The sequence below is a fragment of the Carettochelys insculpta genome, chromosome 5 (genome assembly GCF_033958435.1).
Source record: "Carettochelys insculpta isolate YL-2023 chromosome 5, ASM3395843v1, whole genome shotgun sequence".
In the NCBI taxonomy this organism is placed as follows: Eukaryota; Metazoa; Chordata; order Testudines; family Carettochelyidae; genus Carettochelys; species Carettochelys insculpta.
In genome coordinates, this window is record NC_134141.1 from 117,376,326 (window position 1) to 117,403,921 (window position 27,596).

General features: G+C 42.3%; 2 protein-coding genes and 1 long non-coding RNA gene across 6 annotated transcripts in view; 1 reads left to right on the forward strand and 2 right to left on the reverse strand.

Moving 5' to 3' along the window:
• The window catches only part of ARK2N (arkadia (RNF111) N-terminal like PKA signaling regulator 2N), an 86,049-nt gene extending 77,213 nt beyond the window's left edge, over positions 1 to 8,836 (reverse strand). For all 3 annotated transcript variants that reach the window (XM_074995820.1, XM_074995821.1, XM_074995822.1), the window contains exon 1: positions 8,686 to 8,836. The gene's annotated coding sequence lies outside the window, so the exon portion shown is untranslated. The remainder of the gene's footprint in view (positions 1 to 8,685) is intronic.
• LOC142013872 (uncharacterized) overlaps positions 8,247 to 27,596 on the forward strand; it is a 28,978-nt gene continuing 9,628 nt past the window's right edge. Inside the window, exon 1 of the long non-coding RNA XR_012645812.1 lies at positions 8,247 to 8,592. This is a non-coding gene — a long non-coding RNA (uncharacterized LOC142013872). The remainder of the gene's footprint in view (positions 8,593 to 27,596) is intronic.
• The window catches only part of HAUS1 (HAUS augmin like complex subunit 1), a 29,085-nt gene continuing 19,768 nt past the window's right edge, over positions 18,280 to 27,596 (reverse strand). For both annotated transcript variants that reach the window (XM_074995825.1, XM_074995824.1), the window contains exons 6-9: positions 27,012 to 27,077; positions 22,533 to 22,604; positions 20,014 to 20,061; positions 18,280 to 18,539 (exon numbers count right to left, since the gene is read on the reverse strand). In XM_074995825.1, the coding sequence (XP_074851926.1) occupies positions 18,456 to 18,539; positions 20,014 to 20,061; positions 22,533 to 22,604; positions 27,012 to 27,077 (270 nt within the window). In that variant the 3' untranslated portion in view covers positions 18,280 to 18,455. The remainder of the gene's footprint in view (positions 18,540 to 20,013; positions 20,062 to 22,532; positions 22,605 to 27,011; positions 27,078 to 27,596) is intronic.

Sequence of the window (27,596 nt, forward strand, 5' to 3'; positions counted from 1 at the left end):
GGCTCGTCTGCATACTCGGCTCAATCTAATTCTTGACCTTCCCCCCCACCCCTCCACTCTCTGATTTGCTCACCTTGATTATCTTTTTCTGATTTGTCCTCCTTGCTTACTGTTTTTGGTTCTCTGTGTCTTAAATATTGAGTCTGTTCTGGTCTGGCTATGGTCTGAAGAAGTGGGTCTGTCCCACGAAAGCTCACCTAATAAATTATTTTGCTAGTCTTTAAAGTGCTACTTGACTGCTTTTTGTTTTGATAGATCACTCAAGTGTGAAAAGGGGACTATTCTAATAATAAAAACACAGGACCGTCAGCAAGAAATTATTAAACTTTAATCCTGGCTATAATAGTTGCCCGGACTCCCATCTATACCACCACTTCAGTTGAGATCTCCCTAAGTAGGTTTTTCATATAACAGGGATAATTTCCATAATGTAGGTGTTACCATTTCTAAAATTTATCTAATGCAGCACACAAAGTATTTTATACAGACTTTTCTACAAATCCCTACACTTACCTCAATTACACCAGTACAATGAGCATTTTCTTCCTTAGGCTAATTGTACTGACTTGCTTTTAGGATCATGCTATATATGACATATATATATTAATGAGAATTGAACAGTCTAGGTTTGGCAGTCGACCATGGAAATCATCACTAAAAATAGACTGAGTGTGAGAATATTATTTCATTGCAGCAGACACCAATGCTGTGGGTAGCTCACAACTCCCAGTACTTTAGATAAAGCAAAAAGCTAAATGTAAAAATGAAGGCTCTCTATGCTGAATCTAGATACATGTTTTACAATACGAACACCATTAATTTGAAATCTAGTCAGTTTTAAGAACTGAGGACAAGACTTACTATACTTAATCATCACTAAGTCAGCACCTGCACTTTTAGGTCATACATATATATATATATATATATATATATATATATATATATATATATATATATATTTTAATACATTGCATTACAGTATCAAATAAAAAGTTTATTAAAATATAGAACTATTTCTTGCGACATTATAATTTAGGAATTTTACAAGTTGCATGTAAGAATATACTAATATAAATATTAGAGAGTGTTTGTTTGGTGAAGAATTCCTCCTAAATGGTAAGAGCTAGGACCAACAAATTTGGCATACAGCTTCCTCTTACCATAACTCAGAGCAATTTAAGTGTTTTGTTGTGAAAGGAAAACTGCATGTGCCAGGAGTTGGACTGCTTCTTATAAAATTAAACCAAAAGGAGACAATCACCAAATCAAGTACCATCCTTCCCATTTTAAAAAAATTACTAAAAATATAAAATGGAAAAGTTAATCCATTTTTGAAAAATCAAAACAAAAATTAACTTTAAAAAAGAACCATTTTTAAAAAAAATACAATCAATTAAATAAAGCTGTACATTTTCATTTTATTTTCCAAAAGTATATAATTGTGTTAAGGACTCAGCAATGCTGAAAAAATTTGCCAGTAGGTAATTAAGTGTTCAGAGATAAAAGTTCATTGTGTTTCTTTAAAATCTATATTTTAATACCCTTCACAAACAGCAGCTTAGGCAGGGAAGGAAAACACATACAGTAAACAGAGTTCTTACTACTTTCTTTATACAAATGCAGCCACTCCTCTGTCTTGAGAGATCTGTGGAGACTACAGGATCCAAGGGATACAGATACTTGAGAGAGGAGACTTGCATTGTTGGTGGAGCGGAGGATATAGGAGTGGTCGTAACAACATACAAAAGGAGATGGGCAAGTAAGAACACAAAGCTATGAAGAGCCTTAAAAACAAAGAGAGGAAGCTTCAACTTAATGCGATATAATTCGGAAGACAGTGAAGGATTCAAAGAGAAATGTAATCACAGCAACAGGCAGAGAGAGTCAACAGCAGGTATAACTTGCCACTTTAACCAAATTATATCCCTGTCTGGATCTTTTTAGAGGGGTAGTTATGCTAGTAAGTATCTTCACAAAACAAAGCAAGCAGTCCAGCAGCACCTTAAACACTAACCATTTTATTTATTACAGCTTTTGTGGGTAAGACCCATTTTATCAGATTTTTTCTATCAGGTCTGACCCACTAAATCTCATTACCTAATAAATATAATGGTTAGTCTTTAAGGTGCTACAGGACTGACTGCTTTGTGTTGTAGATCTTTTCACTGTATGCTTTCTCCTTAATCTTCAAGGCTATTCGCAATTCTGTTTCTATTCTTTGTTCATCCAGTCTTACTTCATTGACACCCAACCCCACCTCACATTATTGACTGTAGCCTTATCTAGCAGTCTATCAACTTCCCATAGGTGTATTCATGTCTTCTTTTACAATTCAGGAAGAACAGCAAGAAGTCTTCTGGTACCTTATAGACTAACATATTTTGGAGCATAAGCTTTCGTGAGCAAAGACCCACTTCATCAGATGCGTGAGTGGGGAGGCTTCCACTCATTACAACTAAATGTAGTGTCTTGCATGGTGACAAGTATCAGAGAGGTAGCCATGTTAGTTTGTAGCTTCGAGAACAACAAGAAGTTAATAAGAGTGGGGCCCCCACTCTTGCATCTGATGAAGCGGGTCTTTGACCACGAAAGCTTATGCTCCAAAATATCGGTTAGTCTACAAGGTGCCACAAGACTTCTTGCTGTTCTCGAAGCTACAGACTAACACGGCTACCTCTCTGATTCAGGAAGAGTCAAGGGACCTGTGCTGTGACCCCGACTGTCAAGCTATTAACATTTTTTTTGGTACCATCTGTTTGTCATCTTGTAGATTGTAAGACCTTCAGGGCATGCAGGCCTTTCTCCTGCTGTTTTTTACAATGACTATTTTAGCAGCAGCTCCCTACTACCAAAATACAAGTAAACAGAAGTAACTGTAAACACAAAGTCATTATCTTTTCCCCTTTGGAAGCTCTCCTTAAGACATGCCTCTGCTGTGATGGCTATAAAATCAGACAAACTAATGATTAGCTTGAACAGCAAACAAGAGATAGCTGGCATTTCTAATAAAAAAAATACAAGTGTGTATGCACATAAAAAAGAATCTGAACTATTATCCTAATTCTTCTGTTCATATGCAACTACTTATATTCCCCAGTCTTTTTCTAGCCTTTTCTGCTCCCCACTCCATCATTATACATGCAACAAATCATCGGCATTATTTCTGACTTTCAAGTCTCCGAGTAATAAAACCCCTTCTCTGGATCAGTTTCTTTTGTAAACACCTGACTCTTCCAAATCATTAACCATGCAGATAACTGTTCAAGAGCACAGCACTCTCAAATTGATCAAGACCATGATTATATAGTCTAAAGAATGGTTTATGTTGGTTGCCAAATGGCACAACATTTAATCTCCCTGGATGATGCTAATTATTTTTATATCAATCTAAACTCTATATAGGGAGAAAAAGATTGTGCACTCCTTAAATCCATATCACAGAAAATCCTGAGCCACTCAGAACTTTACGTTAGACTTATAAAATGAATTATAGATTTGCACGGAGGAGACCTAAAAGAACAGCTGCCCTGGACATGGGGAGAAAGGTGCATTTTTCCACATACAACTCTTAGTATTTACAGTAAAAACAGTTATACTCAACTTTCAAGCTAGGGCATCAAACACCACAACAGACCTGCCTCTGAAGCACCTGCCACCAAGGCAAGAGTGACATGTGCAGACCAATCAGGTTATAATTGCACACCATGTGACATACTTACAGCTATACAGGTAATATTGGATGTGACCAACATAACATCTCACAGGCCACTCACTGTTCTAAAGGAATTTCCACCTCACCACTTCTATCTAAAATGGTTAAAGCAGCGGTTCCCAACCTTTTTCAGACAGGGACCCATTCTGACAATTCAGGAAGACTTGGTGATCCAAAGCAATTCAAAAACTGGGGTTGGGGAAGCAGTGCTATAACTAGCTGACTTTGTGTCTGCAGCAAGAATATAAAATTGCACCCCCACGTTTATATATAGTAATTATTTCATAAAAAAGGGAACATACATAAGTAATAAAATACACTACTTATTATAGTTTATTATTATAGTTGATCTGAGTAGTGGTGGGGGGAAAGACCCTCAAACCCAATTCTCTCTCCCCCCACTCCCCCAGCTTAAACCGCACACTCAGAGGCTGGAGGAGCTGGGGGCAGAGTCACACTCAGGGGCCGGAAAGAGTCATACTGAGAGCCTTGTGGAGTCACGCTCACATTGGTAGGGCTGGGAGGGTCACCCTCAGAGGCTAGGTGGTTCACACTGAGGGGCTGTGGGAGTTGAGGGGCTGTGGGGGTCACACTCAGGCACAATCCCATTTGGGCTTCGGGCTGGGATGATCACACTCAGAGGATGGAGGGTCACACTCAGACTGGGGATGACACAAGGGCTTTGGGGTCACACACAGGTTAGGGGGCTGGCGGTCACACTCCGGGACTGGGGGAGATACAAACAAAAAGAAAACTGACAAATCAGCTACACAGAAGAGGGGCAAAAACTACTGCAAGAGTCTATTAAGTGGCTTGCCTGGGATAGCTACAGGGGTCTTTGTAACAAGTAATTGCTTCTAGTGAGGGAAAAAAAGAAAGGAACATAAACACTCCCAAATTAAGTGTCATAATGTAGTAAGAAAAGCCAAAAAAGATTTTGAGGAACAGCCAGCCAAAAATTCAAAAAATGACAGTAAAACGTTTTTTAAATACATTAGAAGCAGGAAGCCCGCTAAAAAAGCAGTGGGGCCCTTGGACGATAAAGACATAAAAGGAGCGATCAAGGAAGACAGTGCCATTGCGGAGCGATTAAATGATTTCTTTGCTTCAGTCTTCACGGCTGAGGATGTTACAGAGGTTCCTAAATCTGAGCCAGCCTTTTCAGGTGACAAATCTGAGGAACTCTCCCAGATTGAAGTGACATTAGAGGAGGTTTTGGAGTTAACTGATAAGCTGAATAGTAACAAGTCTCCAGGACCAGACGGTATTCACCCAAGGGTTCTGAAAGAACTCAAATGTGAAATTGTGGAGTGAACAACAGTGGTTTGTAACCTATCCTTTAAATCCGCTTCGGTACCCAATGACTGGAAGACGGCCAATATAACACCAATATTTAAAAAAGGCTGCAGAGGAGACCCTGGCAATTATAGACCGATAAGTCTAACATCAGTACCAGGCAAATTAGTAGAAACAATAGTAAAGAATAAAATTGCAAGGCACGTAGAAGAGCACGAATTGTTGGGCAAAAGTCAGCATGGTTTCTGCAGAGGGAAGTCATGTCTAACTAATCTATTAGAATTCTTTGAAGGGGTTAATAAACATGCGGACAAGGGGCACCCAGTGGACATAATATACCTAGATTTCCAGAAAGCCTTTGGCACGGTCCCACACCAAAGACTTTTATGTAAATTAGGCAGTCATGGGATAGGAAGAAAGATCCTTTCATGGATCGGGAATTGGATAAAAGACAGAAAACAAAGAGTTGGAATAAATGGTAAATTTTCACAATGGAGGGGGGTAACTAGTGGTGTTCCCCAGGGGTCAGTCCTGGGACCGATCCTGTTCAACTTGTTCATCAATGATCTAGAAAATGAGGTAAGCAGTGAGGTGGCAAAGTTTGCAGATGACACCAAGTTCTTCAGGACAGTCAAAACCAAAAGGGATTGTGAAGAACTACAAAAAGATCTCAGCAAACTGAGTGATTGGGCAGCAAAATGGCAAATGAAATTTAATGTGGGTAAGTGTAAGGTAATGCACATTGGAAAAAATAACCCAAATTACATGTACAACATGATGGGGTCAAATTTAGCTACGACAGGTCAGGAAAGGGATCTTGGAGTTATAGTGGATAGTTCTCTGAAGACATCCACGCAGTGTGCAGCGGCAGTTAGTAAAGCAAATAGGATGTTAGGAATTATTAAAAAAGGGATAGATAATAAGACAAAAGATATCATACTTCCCCTATATAAAACTATGGTATGCCCATATCTTGAGTACTGTGTGCAGATGTGGTCTCCTCACCTCAAAAAAGATATATTGGCATTAGAAAAGGTTCAGAAAAGGGTGACTAAGATGATTAGGGGTTTGGAACGGGTCCCATATAGGGAGAGGCTAGAGAGACTGGGACTTTTCAGTCTGGAAAAGAGGCGATTGAGGGGCGATATGATAGAGGTATATAAAATCATGAATGGTGTGGAGAAAGTGAATATAGAAAAATTATTTACCTTTTCCCATAATACAAGAACTAGGGGACACCAAATGAAATTGATGGGTAGTAGGTTCAAAACTAATAAAAGGAAATTTTTCTTCACACAGCGCACAGTCAACCTGTGGAACTCCTTGCCGGAGGAGGCTGTGAAGGCCAGGACTCTATTAGGGTTTAAAAAAGAGCTCGATAAATTTTTGCAGGTTAGGTCCATAAATGCCTATTAGCCCGGGGTAAAGTATGGTGCCCTAGCCTCCAGTAAAGAGGCAGGAGATGGATGGCAGGAGATAAATCACTTGATCATTGTCTTCTGTTCTCCTTCTCTGGGGCACCTGGCATTGGCCACTGTCAGCAGATGAGATACTGGGCTGGATGGACCTTTGGTCTGACCCAGTATGGTCATTCTTATGTTCTTATGTTCTCTACTGATAGAAATAGTTGCTGGATGCGGCAGCATTAAGGAGTTGAAAATGGCTTCTTTAGGATCACATGCAGCTCCTAGCGGTCTTTAACAAATCTAACCAAACTGTGAGCCATGTTTGGGTCCTGACCCATTGGATGGGAATCCCTGGGTTAAATGGATGCTGTCAGGTGGCTGAGGTCAACCAGTAGCTTTTGTAGAGACAAAGCCTTAAATAAGAAAATGCCAGGTCTTAAAGACCTTATTAAAGGCTCAGAAACACTAAACTGAAGAAGTCTTTATTCACTCTTCACCTTTTATATGGTTTATATTTTGAATGTCACTAGCTTGGACAAAAAAATAGACTAGCAATTTCACTTGTGCATAATCATTCTAAATAATATAACATTACTTGGGCTGCAAGTATCACAGAAGAACACTTACAGCAAAATAGTTCTCAGAAGATTAATTGAAATCTGATATGTTTAAAGGAATGTTGTGAGGTGGTTCCACAAAAATTTATGTTTGGTTGACCCAAATAGCCAAGATTCACTATTTCCAGTAAAAGACAACTATATTTATATATATCACAATAACACATCTACATAAGAGTTCTAACAATCTTTGAAACTAAGTCAAAAACAGTTATATATATACTAATAGGAGATTTACCTGGCCTTGCTCAGGTCTTTAACTCATTAAGGGTTTGGGTTTTTTTTTTTTTTGGGTGGAGGGGAATAAAGGAAAAACATTTGTCTTATGTAAATGATTATATTTTTGAAAAAGTGTCATTTTTATGAGGTCAATTTTTATTTTTGATTTCTTAAAAGGGATTGTTAACTTGTCCATTTAATTTTAATAATTTCTTTTAAAATTGTAATTGGGAATTCATATGTATTTTTCTTCGTCTAGTTTCAAAACAGAGCACTACTCTAAATTTCTCCATTTTATGTGTTCTGTAAGGCTTATTGAGATGCTATCCTATTCCAGAGTCACCCAATTTTTTCTGGCTCTTCTTTCAACATTCGCTCAGTTACATTAATTTTGAGGAGGGCACTTAATTTGGTGATTGTCTCTTTTCTGTTTGGTTTTATTAGAACAGATCCCATTCCAAGGCCATCCTGTTTTCCTGGCACAACCAAAGCCTTACAATGCTTTAAGCCATGGGAAGAGGAAGCTGTATGCTAAATTTGGTGATCCTAGCTCTTACAATTTAGGAGGCTCTACATCAAACAGGCAAACTCTCTGAATTATATAGCAGATCAGCTATCATGAAAAGTTTGAGACCCTGTAACTACACAGTTTGAATTATGATTTCCCAAAATGATCGCAAAGGCAAATGGGTGAACTTCTCAGAACACAAATAATTTGGCTAATTTATTTAAAGATTGAAAACACTTCCGAAATGAATTAACCTTATGGAGGATCGGATCAAGTCTAGATACACTCAAGGTCTCCACTGGGCTTCTCTTGAAATCAGAAGTGAAGCGCTGCAGTCCTACGCTTCCTACCATGTGGTAAAATGGGCAGCAGCGGAGGGCGGGAGAGAGACAGCTCAGGACTCCGGAAAAGCTGCCCCCACAGCTAGAAGCTTCTTCAAGAATCACTCCCCCTCGTGCCGAGCACTGCATTGCCCGGAGCTCAAGGGTGTGGATGTGACCTCCCAGCAGGGTGTCGGGCACTCACACTGTACACGAGCACGGAGGAGCCAGGACGACCCCACCCTGCCGAAGTCACCCAGCGCCTTGGCGCCCGAAGGCCGTTGGCAAAGCCCGCCCGCGCTGCGCGCTCTACGGCCTCAGGCCCTCCCCTCCACAGAGCCTTATTCAGGCCCAGCCCGGTGCAGCGCACTGGGGCCGGGGCCCTGACTCCACTCACAGGCTTCCCAACGGCCGACCCCTCCCTCCAGCCAGATCCGGCGCGCCGGCGGCGGACGGGAGTACGAGACCCTCTTCCTCCCAGCCCGCCCTGACGCGAGGAGGACCCCAGAGCCCGGTAAGCGCAGGGCCGGGGGGAGGCCCGAGTTCCCCTAGCTCAGGAGGGCGACCAGGCCCCCCGCGGCGGAACGCGGGTCGGTCGGTCACTCACCAGCACTGCCGCCGCCACCGCGAGGGAGCAGGTCGGACATGGGCGGCCGAGGTTGGGTCTCCGCCGCGCCTGCCTCGCTCCCCGCCCTCAGCGCCGTGAGAGAAAATGTCACCGGAGGCCGCTCGGCTCTCCTCGTGGCGTCACTTCCGGCGGCCGTCACCCGGTTGTGGCCGAGGCGTGCACAGCGCGGTGCCGCCGCGGGTTCCTGCAGCGCCACTTGGCGGCCCCTCGCGCATTGACCTTGCTCCGGCTGGAAGGGGAACCCCGGGGAAGGGGGCGGGGTAAGTCCGCCGAACCCCCACCCCCGGCTAGGGGAGCAGCAGACCCGTCTTTCTGGCACCCCAGGGCCGTACGGGTAAGGGGACCAGGCTCATGCCCGTCCCCTGCCCCCCTCTTCCCCCAGCTGCGGCGGGAGCAGCTCCCCGCGCTCCCCTGGATCACTCCCTCTCCGCTGGGAGACTGATCCAGAGCGCCTAACTAGCACCCCTGGCAGCGAGAGGTGATCCAGAGCCCCTTCACTGCCCCCCACGTGCACCCCGTGGGAAGGGTCACCCATTGCTCCCTCGTCCTCTGGGCACAGAGAGGCTGACTTGTATGCTGGGCTAGAGATAAAGCTGTATGCTTAGATCATGGTGCAGTCTGAATAGTTCCTGGATTCATTAAGCCTGCTAAGGATTACACATCTGTCTCTCTAGGCACTAACTAGACAAAAGAAAGACCCCTCAGCCCATAACTGCTCCAGTTCAAAATTATCCCTCTCTTCCCCTTGCCTCAGCTAGCTGCTTGCCCACCGAGAACCCACTTTCAGAGTTTAACCCTTTACAGGCTTTCATTTATATAAACCCATCTTATATATATATATATATATACACACACACACATACATACATATATATATATGTTGGACAACCATTATCTGGGCTTCTGCAGTTTGGCACCAGCTGTGGTTCAGCAGCCCTGTGGGAAGTCCAGGGCTGGAGCAATCCAAAGTAAAAACTAGGACCCCCCACTCAGCAACTCCTCCCTTGCTGCCCCAGAGAGCCACACATAGTTCATTTGCATCACTCAAGATCAGGGAGGAAGGGGAGGATTGGGAACAGGGGTGGAGGAGCAGTTGGGGGAAGAGGTAGGGTGGCTCTGGAGCGCTGCTGCTACCTGCAGGGACCAGGAACGCAGACCAGTGACTGAGATTGGGCCCCTAACTGTCCCCCCTCAATCCCTGCTTAGTCAGTGGGAGCTCTTCAGCTGTGGCTGGAGTGGCATGGACTTCCCCTGGTCTGGCAGATTCCCTAGGTCAGGATTGATCAGGCTCTTCAGGGTGCTGAACTAGGGAAGTGGAACCTGTAAAACGAGATGAAATTTAGCTGTTATCACTCAAGAAAGCAAGCTTCAGTCATCGTGGATAGTTTTGTAAAAACATCCACTCAATGTGTAGCAGCAGTCAAAAAACAATGTTGGGGATCATTAAGAAAGGGATAGCTAAGATGACAGAAACTATATTGCCTCTATACAAAAATACTAGTATGCCCGCATCTTAAATACTGTGTGCAGATACGGTTATCGGAAAAGAGTCAGAAGAGGGCAAAAAAAAATGATTAGGAGTATGGAACATCTTCCATTTGAGGAGAGATTAATAAGACTCTGACTTCTTGGAAAAGAGGCAACCAAGGGGGAGTATGACAGAAGTCTATACAGTCATGACAAGTATGGAAAAAAATGAATAAGGAAGGGTTATTTACTCCTTCCCATAACACAAGAACTAAGGGTCACTAAACTAAATTAATGGGCAGCAGGTTTAAAAACAAAACGTATTTTTCCCTCCACGCAATGGACTATCAATCTGTGGAACTCCTTGCCAGAGATTGTTGTGAAGTCCAAGACCATAATAGGGTGCAAAAAAAAAAAAAAAAAATGAATTAGATCAGGAGGATGAGTCTCTCAATGACTAATAGCTAGGATGGGCAAGAATGGTGTCTCTAACCTCTGTTTGCCAGAAGCTAGGATGGGTGACAGGATGGATCAAGATGTCAGTGCCAGATGTCCCAGAGGGAATGAATGGAACAAGTCCACTAGTGGAAGACAGGCTCTGGAGCTAGATGGATTTTGGTCTGACCCAATATGGCTGTTCTTATTATCATAATTAGTATAGAATATGGTCACAACTTAGCACTATCAGAGTGAAAGCTCATCTCTGAAGATTACTTCAGTGATTAATACCAAGGTACGTTCCAAAAATTGAATCCCTTTCCCCATTTTGGTCTCGATCTTCACTTGTGCTTTCTCCCTCCCCATCACTGAATTTAGAAAGAAACTATCTCGAAATTGCTCCTTGTTAGACCTACAAAAATCTTGCTCTGTGAGTAACCATTCCCAATCTAAAACCAGGACCTCGCTAAAGAGCCCTCTCTACTGGCAAATGACTTTTAACCACTATACCCAGATTTAACAATTAGAGATATCTATTGTCATGGTACTAAGCACCACGTAGATCAGAAATGCATGCATCTCCACTTCTTCCCCCTTCCCATTATAAAAGGTCACATTTAAATTATGCATTATTTTCCACTTAAGTTTCAAATACACAGTTAAAACCCATCTAAAACATCCAATCACCCTGCTGTTTCTCATAACAGACCACACCTCAAGAGGCCCAACCTTTTTCCATAACCACAACTTAGACCCGTTAAGAACAGAAGGGAAAAAAAAAGGCCTACTATTTGCTGTTCTATACAATCCCAGTATGTAGCTAATTAACCAACAGTGTTATATAATAAGCATAAGGATAAAAGAGGAACTTCTGTTAGCTGAGGCTACTAGGAGATGGGGTGTTTTAAGGTGTTTGTCACAAATGCCAAAGGTTACATTAGTCATAGGTAGCTGAAAGTAGAAAAGAAGTTCTACAATCCTTTAAGAATACCAGGAAAGATGTGAAATTCTGTCATGAGCAAGGAATTAAGTTAGTAGTGCATGGGGGTCATGAAGTAGTAGTACCTTATAGACAAACAGATATTTTGGAGCATAAGCTTTCGTGGGCACAGACCCGTTTCATCAGATACATGATTTGGGCGGGGTGAGGGGATGATTTCAGAGGGGTATTTAAAAAATGGAGCCCCGGGGAAAGGGAGGGCCAGAGCTGACAAGGTCTATTCAGCAAGCTGGAAATGGCCCATTGTCAATAGTAGCTATCAAAAGAGGAAAAAAAAATCAGATCAGACGGGGGGGATATGAGCCATTGTCAGAGTCTAATGGGAGATCTTAACACCCAGGGCAGATAAACTGCCTATGTAAGCTGCGAGCCACTCCCAGTCGCTGTTTAATCCTTGGTTAATGGAGTCAAATTTGTAAATAAATTGCAGCTCAGAGATTTCTCCCTCCATTTGATTTTTGAAATTTCTTTGTTTCAAGACTGCCACCCTTAAATCTGCTACTGAGTGTCCAGGGAGATTGAAGTGTCCCCCTACAGGCTTCTGTACATTACCATTCCTGATGTCTGATTTATGTCCATTTATTCTTTTATGTAGAGACTGTCCAGTTTGGCCAATGTAAATTGCAGTGGGGTGTTGCTGGCACATGATGGCATATATTATATTAGTAGATGTGCAGGTAAAGGAGCCCCTGATGGTATGGTTGGTGTTCGGTCCTGTGATGATGTCATGGGTATAGATATGTGAGCAGAGTTGGCAGCGAGGACCATTGCTGGGGCTGGTTCCAGGCCTAGAGCCACTGGTTTGTGATTTGTAGTGGCTGGTGAGGATTTGTTTAAGGTTGGAAGGCTGTCTGTAGGCGAGGACAAGCCTGCTTCCCAAGGTCTGTGAGAGTGAAAGATCATTGTTCAGGATGGGTTGCAAATCACTGATGATGCGCTGGAGAGGCCTTAGGTGGGGGCTGTATGTGATGGTCAGTGGTGTTCTCTTCTTTTCCTTGCGAGGCCTGTCTTATAGCAGGTGGCTTCTGGGGACCCATCTGGCTCTGTCAATCTGTTTCCTCACTTCCTTAGGGAGGTATTCTAGTTTGAGGAAAGCTTGGTAAAGGTCCTGTAGATGTTTGTCGCTGTCTGATGGATCAGAGCAAATACGGTTGTACCTTAGTGCCTGGCTGTAAACAATGGATCGTGTAGTATGCCTTGGACGGAAGCTGGAGGCATGTAGATAAGCATAGAGGTTCATGGGTTTTTGGTATAGGGTAGTATTTATGTGACTGTTGCTTATCTACATAGTAGTGTCCAGGAAGTGAATCTCTTGTGTGGATCTGGGCATAACTGTGCAGACTTCCTGGACACTACTGTGCAGATAAGCGACGGTCACATAAATACCACCCTATACCGAAAACACTCAGCATATTTTAAGGGTGGCAGTCCTGAAACAAAGAAATTTCAAAAATCAAATGGAGAGAGAAATCTCTGAGCTGCAATTTATTTTTAAACAAATTTGACTCCATTAACCAAGGATTAAAGAGCGACTGGGAGTGGCTCACATCTTGCAAAGGCAGCTTCTCTGCCCTAGGTGTTATAATCTCCCCATTAGACTCTGACAATGGCTCATATCCCCCCCCCCACCCCCGTCTGATCTGACTTGTTTTTTCCTCGTGACACCTACTATTCATAATGGGCCATTTCCACCTTGCTGAATAGACCTTGTCAGCTCTGGCCCTCCCTTTCACTGGGACCCCACTCTTTAAATACCCCTCTGAAACCACCCTCCCCACTCATGCATCTGATGAGGCGGGTCTTCGCCCATGAAAGCTTATTCTCCAAAATATCTGTTAGTCTATAAATTGCCACAAGACTTCTTGTTCTCGAAGCTACAGACTAAACACAGCTACTTCTCTGATACATGAACTAGTAGTGTTGCATTGCAGTGGGTAGGGGACACTCAGCTAAAACAGCTGAATGAGAGAAGAAACTCTCTGGATTTTTCAGTTTCAAGCGTGGCTTCCCAAACTGGGGGGCTTGCCTGTCTGGGGGGCATGAAGAAATTCCGGAGGGAGGGGCCACGAGTTGACCCAGCCCCCCACCATTCCCTCCACCCAAAAGAAAAAACTGGCCTTCGCTTCCGGCTCTCAGCCCCTGCCATTTTACGTGAGCAACCCAGCACAGGTGCTATAAAAAGCAGGCAGTTGGCGAAGACCCACATGGAGCTATCTTCCTCCTGCAAAGGGGAGTGAGTGTGGGTTGGTGAGGGGAAGGATCAGGTAGATGTGGGCTAGGGGTGCCTGGCTTGGGGAGGGGCATGGAGTGGGGGACTGGGGTACCTGGCTTTGGGGGAGGGGAGGGGCTTGGGCAGGGGGGCTCACAGGGCTCAGGAGGAGAGTTTGCAGGGCTTATGGGGCTTGGGTGGCTGGTCCCAGAATTGCAGGGCTTGGGCTGCCTGGCGAGCGGCTGGCCCTGGCTGCGCAGGGCTTGGTCAGCTTGGACAGGTGGCTCTGACAGCACAAGGCTCGGGTGGTGGGTAGCTGGCGCAGGCAGCTCTGGCAGCTGACAATGGGGCTCAGGCAGCTGGCCAGCTGGGGCTGCAACAAGCACCCACGAGGGGCCAAGAGAAAACTATCTGTGCTTATTTTTATTTTCAAATAACATTTATATTAAATTTGTGTTTATTTTAAATTATAGATTGAATTTTTTGTTAAAAAGTGGGGTTGGTTGACGGTAAAGAAGAGGTGTGGGGGGCATGAGGGTCTCAAAAATCAAAAACGGGGGCATGATGCCAAAAAGTTTGGGAACCACTGGTTTAAAGAGATATTTATTGGTAAATCCTTAGTTAGCTTTCTTCTCATTTTGCAGAAGAGATATATCTGAGAGTTTGTATAAAGGAAATTGTAATTATACTGAGTGAAATTTAACTCTGGGATCATTTCACAGAAATCAATGTAATGCCAAAATACAAACAGGAAAAAAAAAAGTTTCTGAAATCATTAAGATTGTGGAAGGACAACTGAATGCCCAGATACCAGAATTATGAATACATGAATGGAACAAAATTATCTACAACCTTCAGGCAGATAAAAGGAAGAAATGATTATTCATTTATTAAATCCTATCCTGTCATCATCATAATCACAGTCATTACAAGAGCTAGTTGAAATTTTGGACTGTTTTCCTGAACAACTTCTGGATTTCTTGAACATGTTTTTGTGCGAAATGGAATCATTTGATAGTCCTGCCCCCCGCCATGAAAATTTTAATTGGGTAGATTATTAGAAATATTATTCACATACTTTACTTACAACCATCACAGTACAATTTTGTTTTTCATACAATTTTTCCCAAAACTATTGCAAAATTAACTTTTCAACACTACAGAATGAAAAATTTGAAAAATGCCCTGAAGTAGTTGCAAATAATAGAAAAATTTTGCGTTGACATTTTTGGGGAAAAAAAAAACTTTAAAAATTATTTTTAAGCTGAAGTATTCTAACTGAAAGAATTAACTAATTTTATGTATTTCAACTTAAACTTAGCCCTCCAGACTAGTGGTTCCCAACCTTTTCAGTATCATAGCACACTTCCTTGAGACAATTCCACAGCACTCACTTTTTTCAGCTAAACTGACTGCTCATATATGTAAGTAAAAGGGACATTTACTATGGCTACAGTCTTTCTAGAGAGGTCTGTAACACAATCGTGCACACAACAAGCTAAACAAGGATCGAATGCATTAATATTTCAAATCCACCACAGAATACACCATTTCAGACAGCAATCACAGACACACTTTCAAAATCTGCTCAGTGCCATGCTAGTGATGTTGAGTAAACACGTAACCACTGAAAACAGGCTCCCCTACCCACCAGCCCATTTAAACCACATCCCAGGTCCAACAGTCCTGTCCTTCCTCCCTCCCTCCACCTTGCCAGAGCAAAGAGTAGGGGTGTGCTCCCCTCCAGTTCATTCAGGCCAGGAAACATATTTCATTTGCTTCCCAGCACAAACAGGGTCCTGGGGGCTTTCAAAGAGCCACCATGAGGGGAAACTGACAAAATTTCGCAGCACGCTTGGACAGTTCTCACAGCACACTGGTTGAAAACCACTGCTCTAGATTAGTTTTTGTTTATAGTTTTTTTATCTGAACTTCAGCACCTATATATTTTCTTTTAAGGCATAGGCTATTAATTGTCAAACAATTAATGAGTGTTTGTATCCCTACTATTTCTTTTAAAATTTTAAAACAAACATGGGAAAGTTACATCAGAGCTAGTTCATTATTATTCAGAATTATTCATTATTAGTTCTGTTGTAACACTCATCTCTGTATCCCCACTATCTGTTCCTTTTTCATGCATCTCATGAAGTGAGGTGCAACTCACAAAAGTTATGCCACAATAAAATTGTTAATCTTTAAGGTGCCATTGGACTCCTTGTGCTGAAACAGACTAACAGGCTACCTCTGAAATCTTCATGAGCTGAGTAAATTCCATAAAAGACAATGAAACTACATGATGCTAAGTAAGCAAACAAGTCTTAGCAGGAGGGGCCTTCCATTGAAATGGTGGGTACTCAGCACCTCTGAAAAATCAGGTGCAATGTGTTTTACAAAATATAGGTGGATAGTCCAATTCAATTTAAATTATCTAATATCTGGAGTATTCTCAATTATATGACCGTTTCATAATGTACATTACCAATGAAGGATTGCTTACAGTTTTGTATAGCAACATATACATTTACAACACTGTGTAATTGAACTCGGAACTCTTGTTAAAAATAAGTATAAAGGTCTGACATTTATTTGATTGTCACCAAACCTACTGAAAGCTGAACAGTACGAGGTGACAACTGGCAGTTGATTTGTGTGACTACAGCAGATGGCTTAGTTCTGGAACAGAGCTAGCACACAGCTGTTTGATTCCCTCTACTCCCTACGCACCCACCCAGTATGTTTCCTACCAGTACCAAGTAGGAGTAGCATCCAGCGATCTTGAGACAGCAGCACTGAAGTCAAACTCCAGCCCTTTCTGAATAGTCAGGGTATCTGCAATATCCATGTACACAGGGTGAAATCTTGGGTCGGTGCTGCTGCAAACCTAGGTGTAGAACATTGCAAATTTGGAGCATACTGCAATTAAGGATCCCACTGAACTGAATCAAGCTTCACTAAAATATTATTTCCAGCCAGCCATTGCCACACTTGTAGCCAGCAGACTGATAGATATTTTTAGAGTCCGAGTCCTACTAGCTGAACCTAGAAATAAGTGAAACCATTTACAAGGCCAAATAGCTCTAATCCTGGGGCTTATTTAACATTACCATTTAAACAGCCAAACCACAACAGTCTTTTCCCCTGCAAAGATGAGACTGTTTAGGAAAATCCCATGAGATTCAGTCTGCAGAGCGTTCTTCAAATCATCCCCTTAGGAAAGGTCTGGGGAGGATCAAAAAGGAGACAGAGTGTGTAACACAGCAGCCCCATGGATCAGCTGCTCCTGATCACACACTTAACCAAGAACACCATGGCTCTAGACCCCATGTCAGTATGGCATCACGAAGCAGGTAGGCACAAGCAGGATGAAGGCCATGGAGAAAAAAAACCCTTCCACAGATCCAGGAAATCGCAGTCCCCACTGTGAATTGAGTGGAAAACTATTGCTGCAGGAAGTGACAATACAGGTCAGTAATTAGTACACAGTATGCAAATGAACTCTGCACCCTTCTTTTGTCTGCTCATTCACCTGTTGCTTGTATTTCCACATTCTCCATATTCAATATGCCCAAAACCTAGCAGAGAAGTCAATAGGGCATCTCTCTCTTTTCTTCTGCCTACCACTTTTCCCTTAATGGCTGAACTATGCCAAGTTCTCTGGAGTGTCTTCTATTCACTTAGTATTAATCATAAAGTACTTAAAGAAAAAAAAACCCACCAACAAGAAAGGCAACAAAGCTTTAACCCAGTACAAACCTTACTGTGAAAGATATAATCTAATTTGATTAGAGTGCTGGGCAAGCAGACACCCTTGGGGTCAGCTCCAGGTCATGGATTCAAATCCAACACAGGTGAGCAGTGAAAACTACTGCTAGCCAAAGGCTGGTCAATAGTCTCCATGAAATGAAGCACTGAGCTCAGGTTGATGGCAGGCAAGCATCCATCCCACAAAAAAAGACATCCTCCTTGTTGGCTGCCTCCATTGCTTGAATAGGTTACAGTAGCTTTACTACTCTCAATGCCTACATAAAGTCTTCCAAAGTCAGTTGCTTCAATCTACATCTGCAGCAGGAGCCAATTATATTAAAGAGGGCAAAGCAGTTAAGTTTCATCTCATTTTAGGAAAAGATCTTAAAAGAAAAAGTTAGGAGTTGAGTTTGGAGTTGTTAGGAGACTCTTATCTCACAAGATATTATAACAAATGCTGTCTAGTTTCCTGTGATTTTTCAAGGCTAGAGATCCAGAAGCTGGGTAGGGGAGAAAAAGAGGCCAAGAGTAACCAAATAACCTTCAGTCAAGCCCCAATTCCTTCCTCCCTCCTCTTCTCCCCAGTTGATCTAATTTAGCAAAATACAAGATGCTTGGTACAAAAAGTTAACCAAACCTGGAACTGCCCGTTTGCTGATTAGGGTGACATCTGGAGGCCATCTACCAGTATACTTATAAAAACAGACAGAAACAGAAGCCCTGTTTTTATTATTCAGGCTTACGGACAACAAAAATATACATAATTTTTACAAAACCAGAGCTCCAAGAAGTAGGTAAATGTGCAGGACCCAACAGTGAGAAGTATAACACCATGTTTAGGAGCCCAAAAAGACTACAATTTTTAAGTCCTTTTCCATATGGGTTACTTTAGGTAAATCGGCGTTGGCTTGGCTCTGGTACAGACAGTGCCATCATGTCCACTTTACTGGTGAACTCAGCCTCAAGAGCATTCTAGTTGGAGAAAGAAGCAAGAGAAGTCAGTGACAAGGCAAATAACTTTCACATCTTTGTCAGACAAATACAGTAAACTCTTTCATATCTAGCATTCTATCATCCAGAACTCTCAAATAACCGGCATTTTAACCATAAGTAAATTTTAGTTACATTTTCTGTAACTAAAGTATAGTTAAAGTAAATGCAAATACATACAGCAAATATAAGTATAGTGTATAATACTACTGTTGGTAAATAAAGTACTCTTCATACATTTTGTTTGTTTCTTAATAATTAATCTTGTTTTTCTTTAGTGTTATGTATTACAACATATAGTTCTCTATTATTCAGAATATTTGAATATCCGGCAATCTCTAGGTTCTAGGGTTGCTGGATATGGAAGCATTAATTGTATATTTCTAATGTTCAGCCCTACTGGACATCATTTGTATTTATCCACTCAGCTGACTGAAAGAGCATTACCAGTAGTCAGTACACCACACAGTTGGCTGAGATAACATAAGTGACTCAGCATGTAGCAGCTCATGAACTGTGAAAAGTGAGTCATAAAGAGCCACAGAGTAGCACTACTAATCCAATTGATACCCAGAAAGATCTACAGTATTCTTAAAAATTATGACAATGTTGCATTGTTCTCAGGACAATCTCCAAATATCAAACACTACTAAAGACTCCATTGTTTATGGATTTACAACAAGCCAAACTTGTTATGACAACATCTAGAGCTCTTATCCCCAGGAAGGTAAAAGGCTCAATCACAAGAACTTATTTTCAAACTGAAAGCATTGATCCATGCTGTGTGAGCCTCTTGGTCCTTGGAATGCAACATTTTTAGAACAAAGAAGCTGGCAAACAGGGGCTTCCAGGCCACAATACAATTTCTTACAATGTGATGCAAAGAACCCAGCTGTGGGAGAACTTTAAACTCTTGTTTTACTGAGATTCACACACAAATTCCACATGTAGGCATAAAACCAGAAAAATGCTAGACAGGTATTAAGCTTCCCATCACGCTCAGAAGGGTTACCAAACACAGACAGCATACCCAGGCAAATTATTAAAGGGGTGCCAGCAGTAAAGAGGTCATGTGGATGTGCCCCTGCAAGCAAAAAGCCCCTCTGTCACCAGCCCCTCATGCCTGAAAAAATTCAGAGGGGCTTTATGCCGGCAGGGGCACGTCCACACAACCTCTTTACTGCCAGCACCCAGCTCTGCTGAGAGCGAGCTCTCACGCAGCTATGCTAATGAGCAGCCATTTGCAATCCCGATGCTGCTCATTAGCATGAACCGGCCAAGAGAGCTGTGGCATGTAGACCCAGCCAAAGGTATTTAGAGGACTAACTTCCATTGATTGCACTGAGAATATGGCATATAGCCCTTACCTAACTAACATCAACACTGGAGTTTAGAATGATTTTTTTTGGAAGAGACAGTCTCCATTTAAATCTCTGTAAGCAGCAAAATCACCTACCAACTCTCGTTTTGCTTCCTCAATCTTCACTCGAGCAAGGGATGGATTCTAAAAGAAAGAAAAATTGCATGTTAAGGACAAGTAGAGATAGCCCTATGTCAGCGTGAAACACAGGGCTTCTCCTCACCCAAAGATTTTAATTAAGGTTGGGAGAGGCGTAGGGGCTAAGCAAATGGCCGCCACGTGCTCTCCCAAGGCACAATATGTGCTGCCATTATAGACAAGAGACAAACCCCAAATGTACTGGATTTTGAATGAGCTTTTACAAGGCTTAACGTTAAAAGAAGCATTTCTGTTAAATTCACAAAAGTTTTGATGAAGACAGCCCGGCTTTGTACATTCCCAGCAGTCTTTGCAGCTAGACACAGAATAAGAAAGTGCCCAATGTGCACATAGCTAGCTTGAAGGAACACTCCTGTCCCACTCTGACCATCTCAGGCACTTAGCCAGTGGTGAGAAAAGCACAAAGGCTGAGGGGAAGGGGAGACTGAGCCTTCCACTCCACTGAAAAAGCAAGATAAGGAGAAAGGGAAGGATAAAAGTGAATTTCAGTGTTGTGAATTTCTTGAGAGAACCAAGCAAACTGCCTTTGGAACTAGGACAGAACCAGACCCCAGCCCTTCCTCAGGAAGGGTACATATCAGAAAGCTTTCTATTTTTGTAGCGGGGGGAACAATGGTCAGCTGAGGTGGGGGAATCAGGCCAACAGTAAGGAGAGGCTTGGTAAAGAGAGGCAGATGGCCCAGTGATTAATATATTAGCCTAGGACCTGAGAGACTGGGAGACCTGGATTCAAGATCCCTGTCCCAGCACTGACTCCCCATGTTACCTCAAACAAGTCACTTAATGGCTTTGTGCCTGAGTTCCCTATCCGAGATAAGGGATGATAGCACTTCCCGCCCTCACAGGGTGGTGTGGAGGATAAATACATTAAAGATTGTGAGGTGTCCACAGATTACATTAATAGCAGTCAGATACATAGAACTGTGAATTTCTATACATAGGTTAATTTAATTAATCACAATGCTGCCCTCAATTGTTGCAGAATCTTCTCTATGTCCAAGAGGGTTAATCATTCACTATTGAGAAAAATTTTGTATTTCGTTCACTTCCACAGGAACTGTGCAAGTGATGCAGCTAGACTGTCCCCCAGACACACACAGGTGACCTGCCTGCCTCATGTGAAGCCACCATTTACATGCCTCTCACTTAGTGGATCAATAAACTACCATTGGCTCTAATATCTTTACTAGCAGTTCCCTTAACTGAAATGGGATTCTGTAACATGGCTTTCTCCAGGTTTCAGACTAATGAACTCCTTCAGCCCAAGGAATGCTTTCAGTGGCAATTTGCTTACAGGTCCCAGTACAGCTCAGTGGGAGTAACAGCAGTCAAGATTTAAAATTTAGGCTTTTAAGTCCACAGTCAGATGCCTAAATGAGGAGACTTTTTTTTTCTAAAGGGCTCAGAGCCCAGCAACTCCCATAGAAATCAATCCAGGTAAAAAAACAACACAGGTTTAAAAGTCACCACACTTATTTCAGTGTACAGTCATGGATTTCAGAGTTTAACTCTGAGTAACCATTTTTTGAAAATTTGGCTAGGAACTCCAACTACTGTACAGTGCTAGAACCCTTTTATACTGATACATAAATGATTTCAGGAATGCTGGTAAGGGATACCAGCAGATTCGCAATTTGATTTATAAATCTTTTAAAATTAATGATAAACTTCTGGAAAAAGTTTCTGTTCCATAGATGTTTGTTCTCGTCTTACCTTTTCCAAATAATGAACTGATGCCTAGCTTAAACATTAATTTGGATTCAATTCCCATGCATTATGAGAGGAGAAAGCAAAAATCTAACTAAAACTATTTAATCATCCTTCTATTTAAGCAAAGTCCTTTTTCCAGACAATTTGTTAAGTACACACATAGCAGTCTGGTATCAAGACAGTTGCAATGGAGTGTGTCAACTTCATTGCAAAAGAAAATATTTACATTTTGATATCTATATTATTAGATATATTTCAGTGGAATTAATGCATAACTATAGCACTTAAAAGAAAGCTATTCCAATTTCTTTTATATACACATAGGCTGTGTCTACACTTGCATTCCTCTTTCAAAAGAGGAATGCAAATGAGGAAAATCGAAAATGCAAATTAGGCACTGATTTACATATCACATGCTTCATTTGCATAATCTCTTTTCAGAAGAGATTCTTTCAAAAGAAAAAAAAAAGCAGTGCACATGGGGCTCTTTTGAACATAAACCCCATCTTCGAAAGAACCCTTCTTCCTGAAACAAAACCAGAAGAAGGGTTGTTTCAAAGATGGGGTTTGTTCTGGAAAGAGCCCCATCTACACCGCTTTGTTTCCTTTCAAAAGAATCTATTCCAAAAAGAGATTATGGAAATAAAGCATGAGCTTCCCTTATTTGAAAGGGGAATGCAAGTGTAGACACAGCCATACACTTTTAGGATACTAGAATATGATATAATACTAGTAGAAATAATTACTGGAGTTAAGTCCAAGTAGGATTCCAGTTTCTTCTTCAAAGGCAGAGTCTGTTGCTTTAGTTCAGACAGTTTCTGTGAATACAGCAAAGCATCCAGGTTATATTTCTGCAGTCTAATTTAGTATAAGTGATGGAAATTTATAAATACTTAATTTTAGTTATTTTCAACTGTTTAATTCTATACAGGTTTTAAGGCAATCCATTACTGCTGTAATTCTCATTAAGGACCTGTAATTCTTCAAATGATTTAATATTCCAACAATTTTATTTAGTCAAAACCAGCTGCAGTTTTATATGGAAGTAAAAATGCATTTTTATTACCCTTATAAAAACATACTATGTGCGTTTACACAGTATTAGCAACTGTTGCCTTTCTGCTGGTCTGGTTTGAAGAAGGCAGCAATCTCAATCAGAAGCCACTGGAAAGGTGTCTACATGATAGAAAAACACCATTGCAATGGATATTACCTCAGACCTTTGCTGGAAATCTCAGTTCAGGCTAAGACTGAATAGGTCAAGAAAGAATGAGCTACTTGCTAACACCTAAAGGATGACCTGCCAGAACAGGGCTGAACCACATAGGTAAGGCAGCGTGGGGAACCTTTCACCACCACTTTCGGTACTGCATCCATTCAGTGGAAAAAGAGAAGAGCTAACTCCTAAGGGCTTCTGACCCAGCAAAATGCATTAGCACTAATACCACTTAAAAATAAACCTATAATGCATTATGATACAATAATTCACCCCTCCACTCCAAATATTTGTTCATCACTTTGCAAAACAGATAAATGAACACTGTCAAGTCAAACTTGCCCCCACATTTAGGCTCTATAATAGGGGTGGGAAATTCAGTGCCCGCACAGCAGTGCGAGCTGGTATTCCACACAGGGGATGCCATGGTCAAGTCAGCTCTGGCTCCTTACTCCTTGAAGGAGGTGGGGGAGAGAGCCCCAAGCCTCATGGGCCCACAAGCTGTGGCCCACCTATGTCTGGTAGAGAGAGGAAGTGTCTCCTTGCACTGCAGGGAAGCACTTCCTGCAGGCACCACACCCCCATTGCTTCCATTGGCTAGGAAATCACAACCAACTGCAGCCTCCTGCACCCTCCCTCCCACACCGTGCATCCCTACCTTCCTCCTGCACTCCCCCCCGCCAGACTCTGCATCCCTACCCAGCTCCCTGGCAGCCCCCTCCCACACACTGAATTCCTCGTCTTTGGCCCTATCCCAGAGCCTAGGGTGGGGCCTCACAAAATCCACTAGGCCCTTAGAAGAGTTAATCCATCCCTGGGGGTAAATCTTGAGCCTCAGCACCTCCAAACACGCTCATACACCTTCCTGCTATGAGGCTGGTGCTTGAAGGGGATGTCTTCTTTTTTTCTTGCTTTTCAGTTGGGAGCCACATCTGGGAGGGGTGTTTTTCTTTTCCCCTCTTCTCAACTGGGATGCCAGGGCAGTGAGGGTTGAAGTTTTTTTTTTTGCTTTTGAGTTGTGCATGGGTCAGTAACCCCTGACCCAAAAATGGCTCCCCACTCCTGCTCTATTAGAAAATAAAGATGTTAAAAAAAAGAAACCAATCTCTACATAGAAGTTTGGGAAAAATTTGCAACCAGAATCTTCTGAGGTCCACATATTGCTAAACAATGCTGGGTTCAGGACTTCTACAAAATTAAACTGACTAGACTATATTCAACATTCAAACTAATAAGCAAGAAAGAAGAACAACATAAATAGCAAAAAGTACATAACACGTTTGCAATTCTGTTAAAGTAACCCAGGATGATGTAGGTTGCATCTCTGAAAGTGGGACTCTCTGGTCCAGAAATATCAGACCAGAAAGCCGTGCAGCTCGGAACCTCGTGGCAGAAGGGCTGGTGGCTGAGAGCCCTGCTAGGCCCATGGGGCCAGCAGCTGACAGCAAGACTGTGGCCAGATATGGAGCCAGCAGGGATTGGCAATCAAGCTGGGCTAATAGTAGGGGAGCCAGCTGCAGCAGAAGTGTGCAGCAGTGGAGAGGAGTAGTGGAATGTAGGCAGGAGATCACCCCCGGTCCAGCAAAGTCCCTCTTTTGGGATTGGTCAGGTCCTAAGGATGCTGCACCAGGGAGGTCCAACCTGCATGAGTTTTGTGAGAGCAGACAGAACAGGCTTAGACAGATGCCATGTGCTGCAGCAAAGAGCCAGAGCATCCACAATAAGAAACAAAGGAAAGATGTGTTTGTTTTGGTTTTTTTTAAATAAAGTATTGTGACAGTGTTTTTTTTAAAGAAATTATGCCATGATTGTCTTACAGTATTCACAATTATGTCCAAAAATTCACAGAAAACTGGAAGTGGCCTCAGGATGCAAAATTTGGATCACAGATTGGATTTTGCATGTGGGATGTTGATTTGGGTCTGTCTCAAACATAAACATAAATGTTATTTCCTTACACTGCCCAAATGGTTATTCACATTCACAGCTTCAGACACAGTCACAGAGAGGTAGCCATATTAGTCTGCATCTTCACAAAACAAAAATGCAGTCATGTAAAGACTAACAAAATAATTTATTAGGTGATGAGCTTTCATGGGACAGACCTACTTCTTCAAATCTAGAAATTCTGATGGAAGTAAACTGTCATGATGAAAATATAACAGAGATAGAAAAAAAAAAAAAGAAATGAAAACTGACCAATCAGCTACACAGAACAGAAGGAGGGGAAGCAAAGGGCAGGGAAGAGAGGGAAGGAAATTACTTATGGCAAGTGTCTGTTAAGTTAAGTGACTTGCCTGAGATCACTATGAATATCAAAGGTGGAGAAGCGAATGCGAAAGATAATTGCAATATCTATTCAGACCAAGCTGCAAAGTGCTGAACTTGAAAATAAACTCCAGTTCAGATGTCTCTGGTGTTAAAGTCTCTCTGTTTTAGGACGCAGATTTTCAGGTCTTTAATACCGGGGCCTGCTCCACTGAAATGCTCACCAACAGATTTATGTGTATTCAGATTCCTAATGTTTGATTTGTGTCCATTCATTTTTTGGCAATGTGATTGTTCTGTCTGTCCAATATACATAGCAGACGGGCATTGCTGGCACATGACGGCATACATAACATTAGTGGAGATACAGGAATATGAGCCCCAGATCATGTAATTGATGCGGTTGGGTTCAGTGATGGTATCTCCAGAGTAAATATGTGGACAACGTTGGCAATGGGGTTTGCTAAAGGGAAAAGTTCCAGAATTAGTATTTCTGTGGCATGGCAAATGGTTGCTAGTGAGAATTTTCCTGAGGTTAGGTGATTGTCTGTAGGAGAGTACAGGCCCCGACCCACAGCCTCTGAGAGTGTAGTATCATGTTGCGGTACAGGCTGTAGGTTGTTTATGTGCTGGAGGGGTTTGAGATAGAGGCTATAGGTGTTGATAAGTAGTGTTCTGTTATTGACCTTGGGCCTACCTAAAAGTACCTGGTTTCCAGTATTCACCTGGCCCTGTCAATCTATTTTTTACTTCTCCAGGTGAGTAAAGTTTTATGAATGCCTAGTAGAGATCTTGATGTTTTTGGTCTCCTTCAGCAGCTTTGGAGCAGGTGCGGTTGTATCTAAGGCCTTGACTATAAACAATGGATCATGTGATGTGACCTGGATGGAAGCTGGAGGGATGCAGGAAGGTGTAGCAGTCAGGGGGTTTCCAGTAGAGAACGATATTGATTTGTCAATCAGTGATTTGTATCGTGGTGCCCAGAAAATGGATCTCGCATGTGGAATGGTCAAGGCTGAGTTTGATGGTGGCATGCAGGTTGTCAAAATGTGGCTCTTCTTCTGAAAGCCCTCTTCCACTCCCAGATCAGGAAGAGCACCTTCTTTCAAAAAAAAGCAGGTGTAGACCCTCCACGGGCCCCTCTTTTGAAAGAGCAGTCCTCGTGGCACCAGATTTTTCAATCCTTGGCCCATTTTTTCAAAAGAGCAGGGGCGGTGTGGATGATCTCTTTTGAAAGAGTGGATTGATCTTCATAGAATACTAGGACTGGAAGGGACCTCGAGAGGCCATCGAGTCCAGCCCCCTGCCCCAATGGCAAGACCATGCACTGTCTGGACCATCCCTGATAGACATCTATCTAACCTGTTCATAAATATCTCCAGCGATGGAGGTTCCACAACCTCCCTTGGCAATTTATTCCACTGTTTGACCACCCTGACAGTTAGGAACTTTTTCCTAATGTCCAACCTAAACCTCCCTTGCTGCAGTTTAAGTCCATCGCCTCTTGTTCTATCCGCTTTTTTGCGTGTGGACACGCTCTTTCAAAAGAGGTTTTTTCAGAGGATCTCTTCTGGAAGAACTTCTTTCAAATGATCTCTGTAGTATAGACTTAGCCCAACAGTCTCTTTACCATGGGTCCAAATGATAAAGATATCACTGATGTAGTGTAAGTAAAGGGGGAGTAATATCAGATGAAAGCTGAGGAACATCAAATGTGTCTCTCTTATCATTACATACTCACCTCTGAGAGGCTCACTAATGACTGATGTGTCAAGGAAGGATCCATCCCGCTTGCAGAAAGCTGCTCCTACAAGGGAAAGACAGTTCACAAATTTGTGCAGTACACACTGCTCCTCTAACAAAACAGACTTTGTACTATACGTTATTCATAGCAAAGCTCTACAGAAGCAGTGCATAGAGATATTTTGATGCTCAATTGTATCTGAACATAAGGATATAAAAAGAAATAACATTTATGATAGCTGGAATTTATTGCTGTTTTAAAGTGCAAATCTCCAAGCAACTTTAACTGTGGAGTCAGTTGCTAATAAAACATGGAGAAACACCAATATGCCGACTAGAAAGCCAGCACGACTAGAGCATTAAACAAGAACATGAGTAGGTTAACCCAGTACAATGTCATGCTAGCAGAACATTTATCCCTGAGAATTATCAAACCATTATATAGATGGTCATAGTGTCCTGTAACACTCTTCCTTACTTCATAAAGGGGCTGGGAAACTCCATTTCTCATACAGTGGTTAACTAGTCCAAAAATGGGTTTCAGAATCAGTCAAATAACCAATGTACAATGCACACTACACTG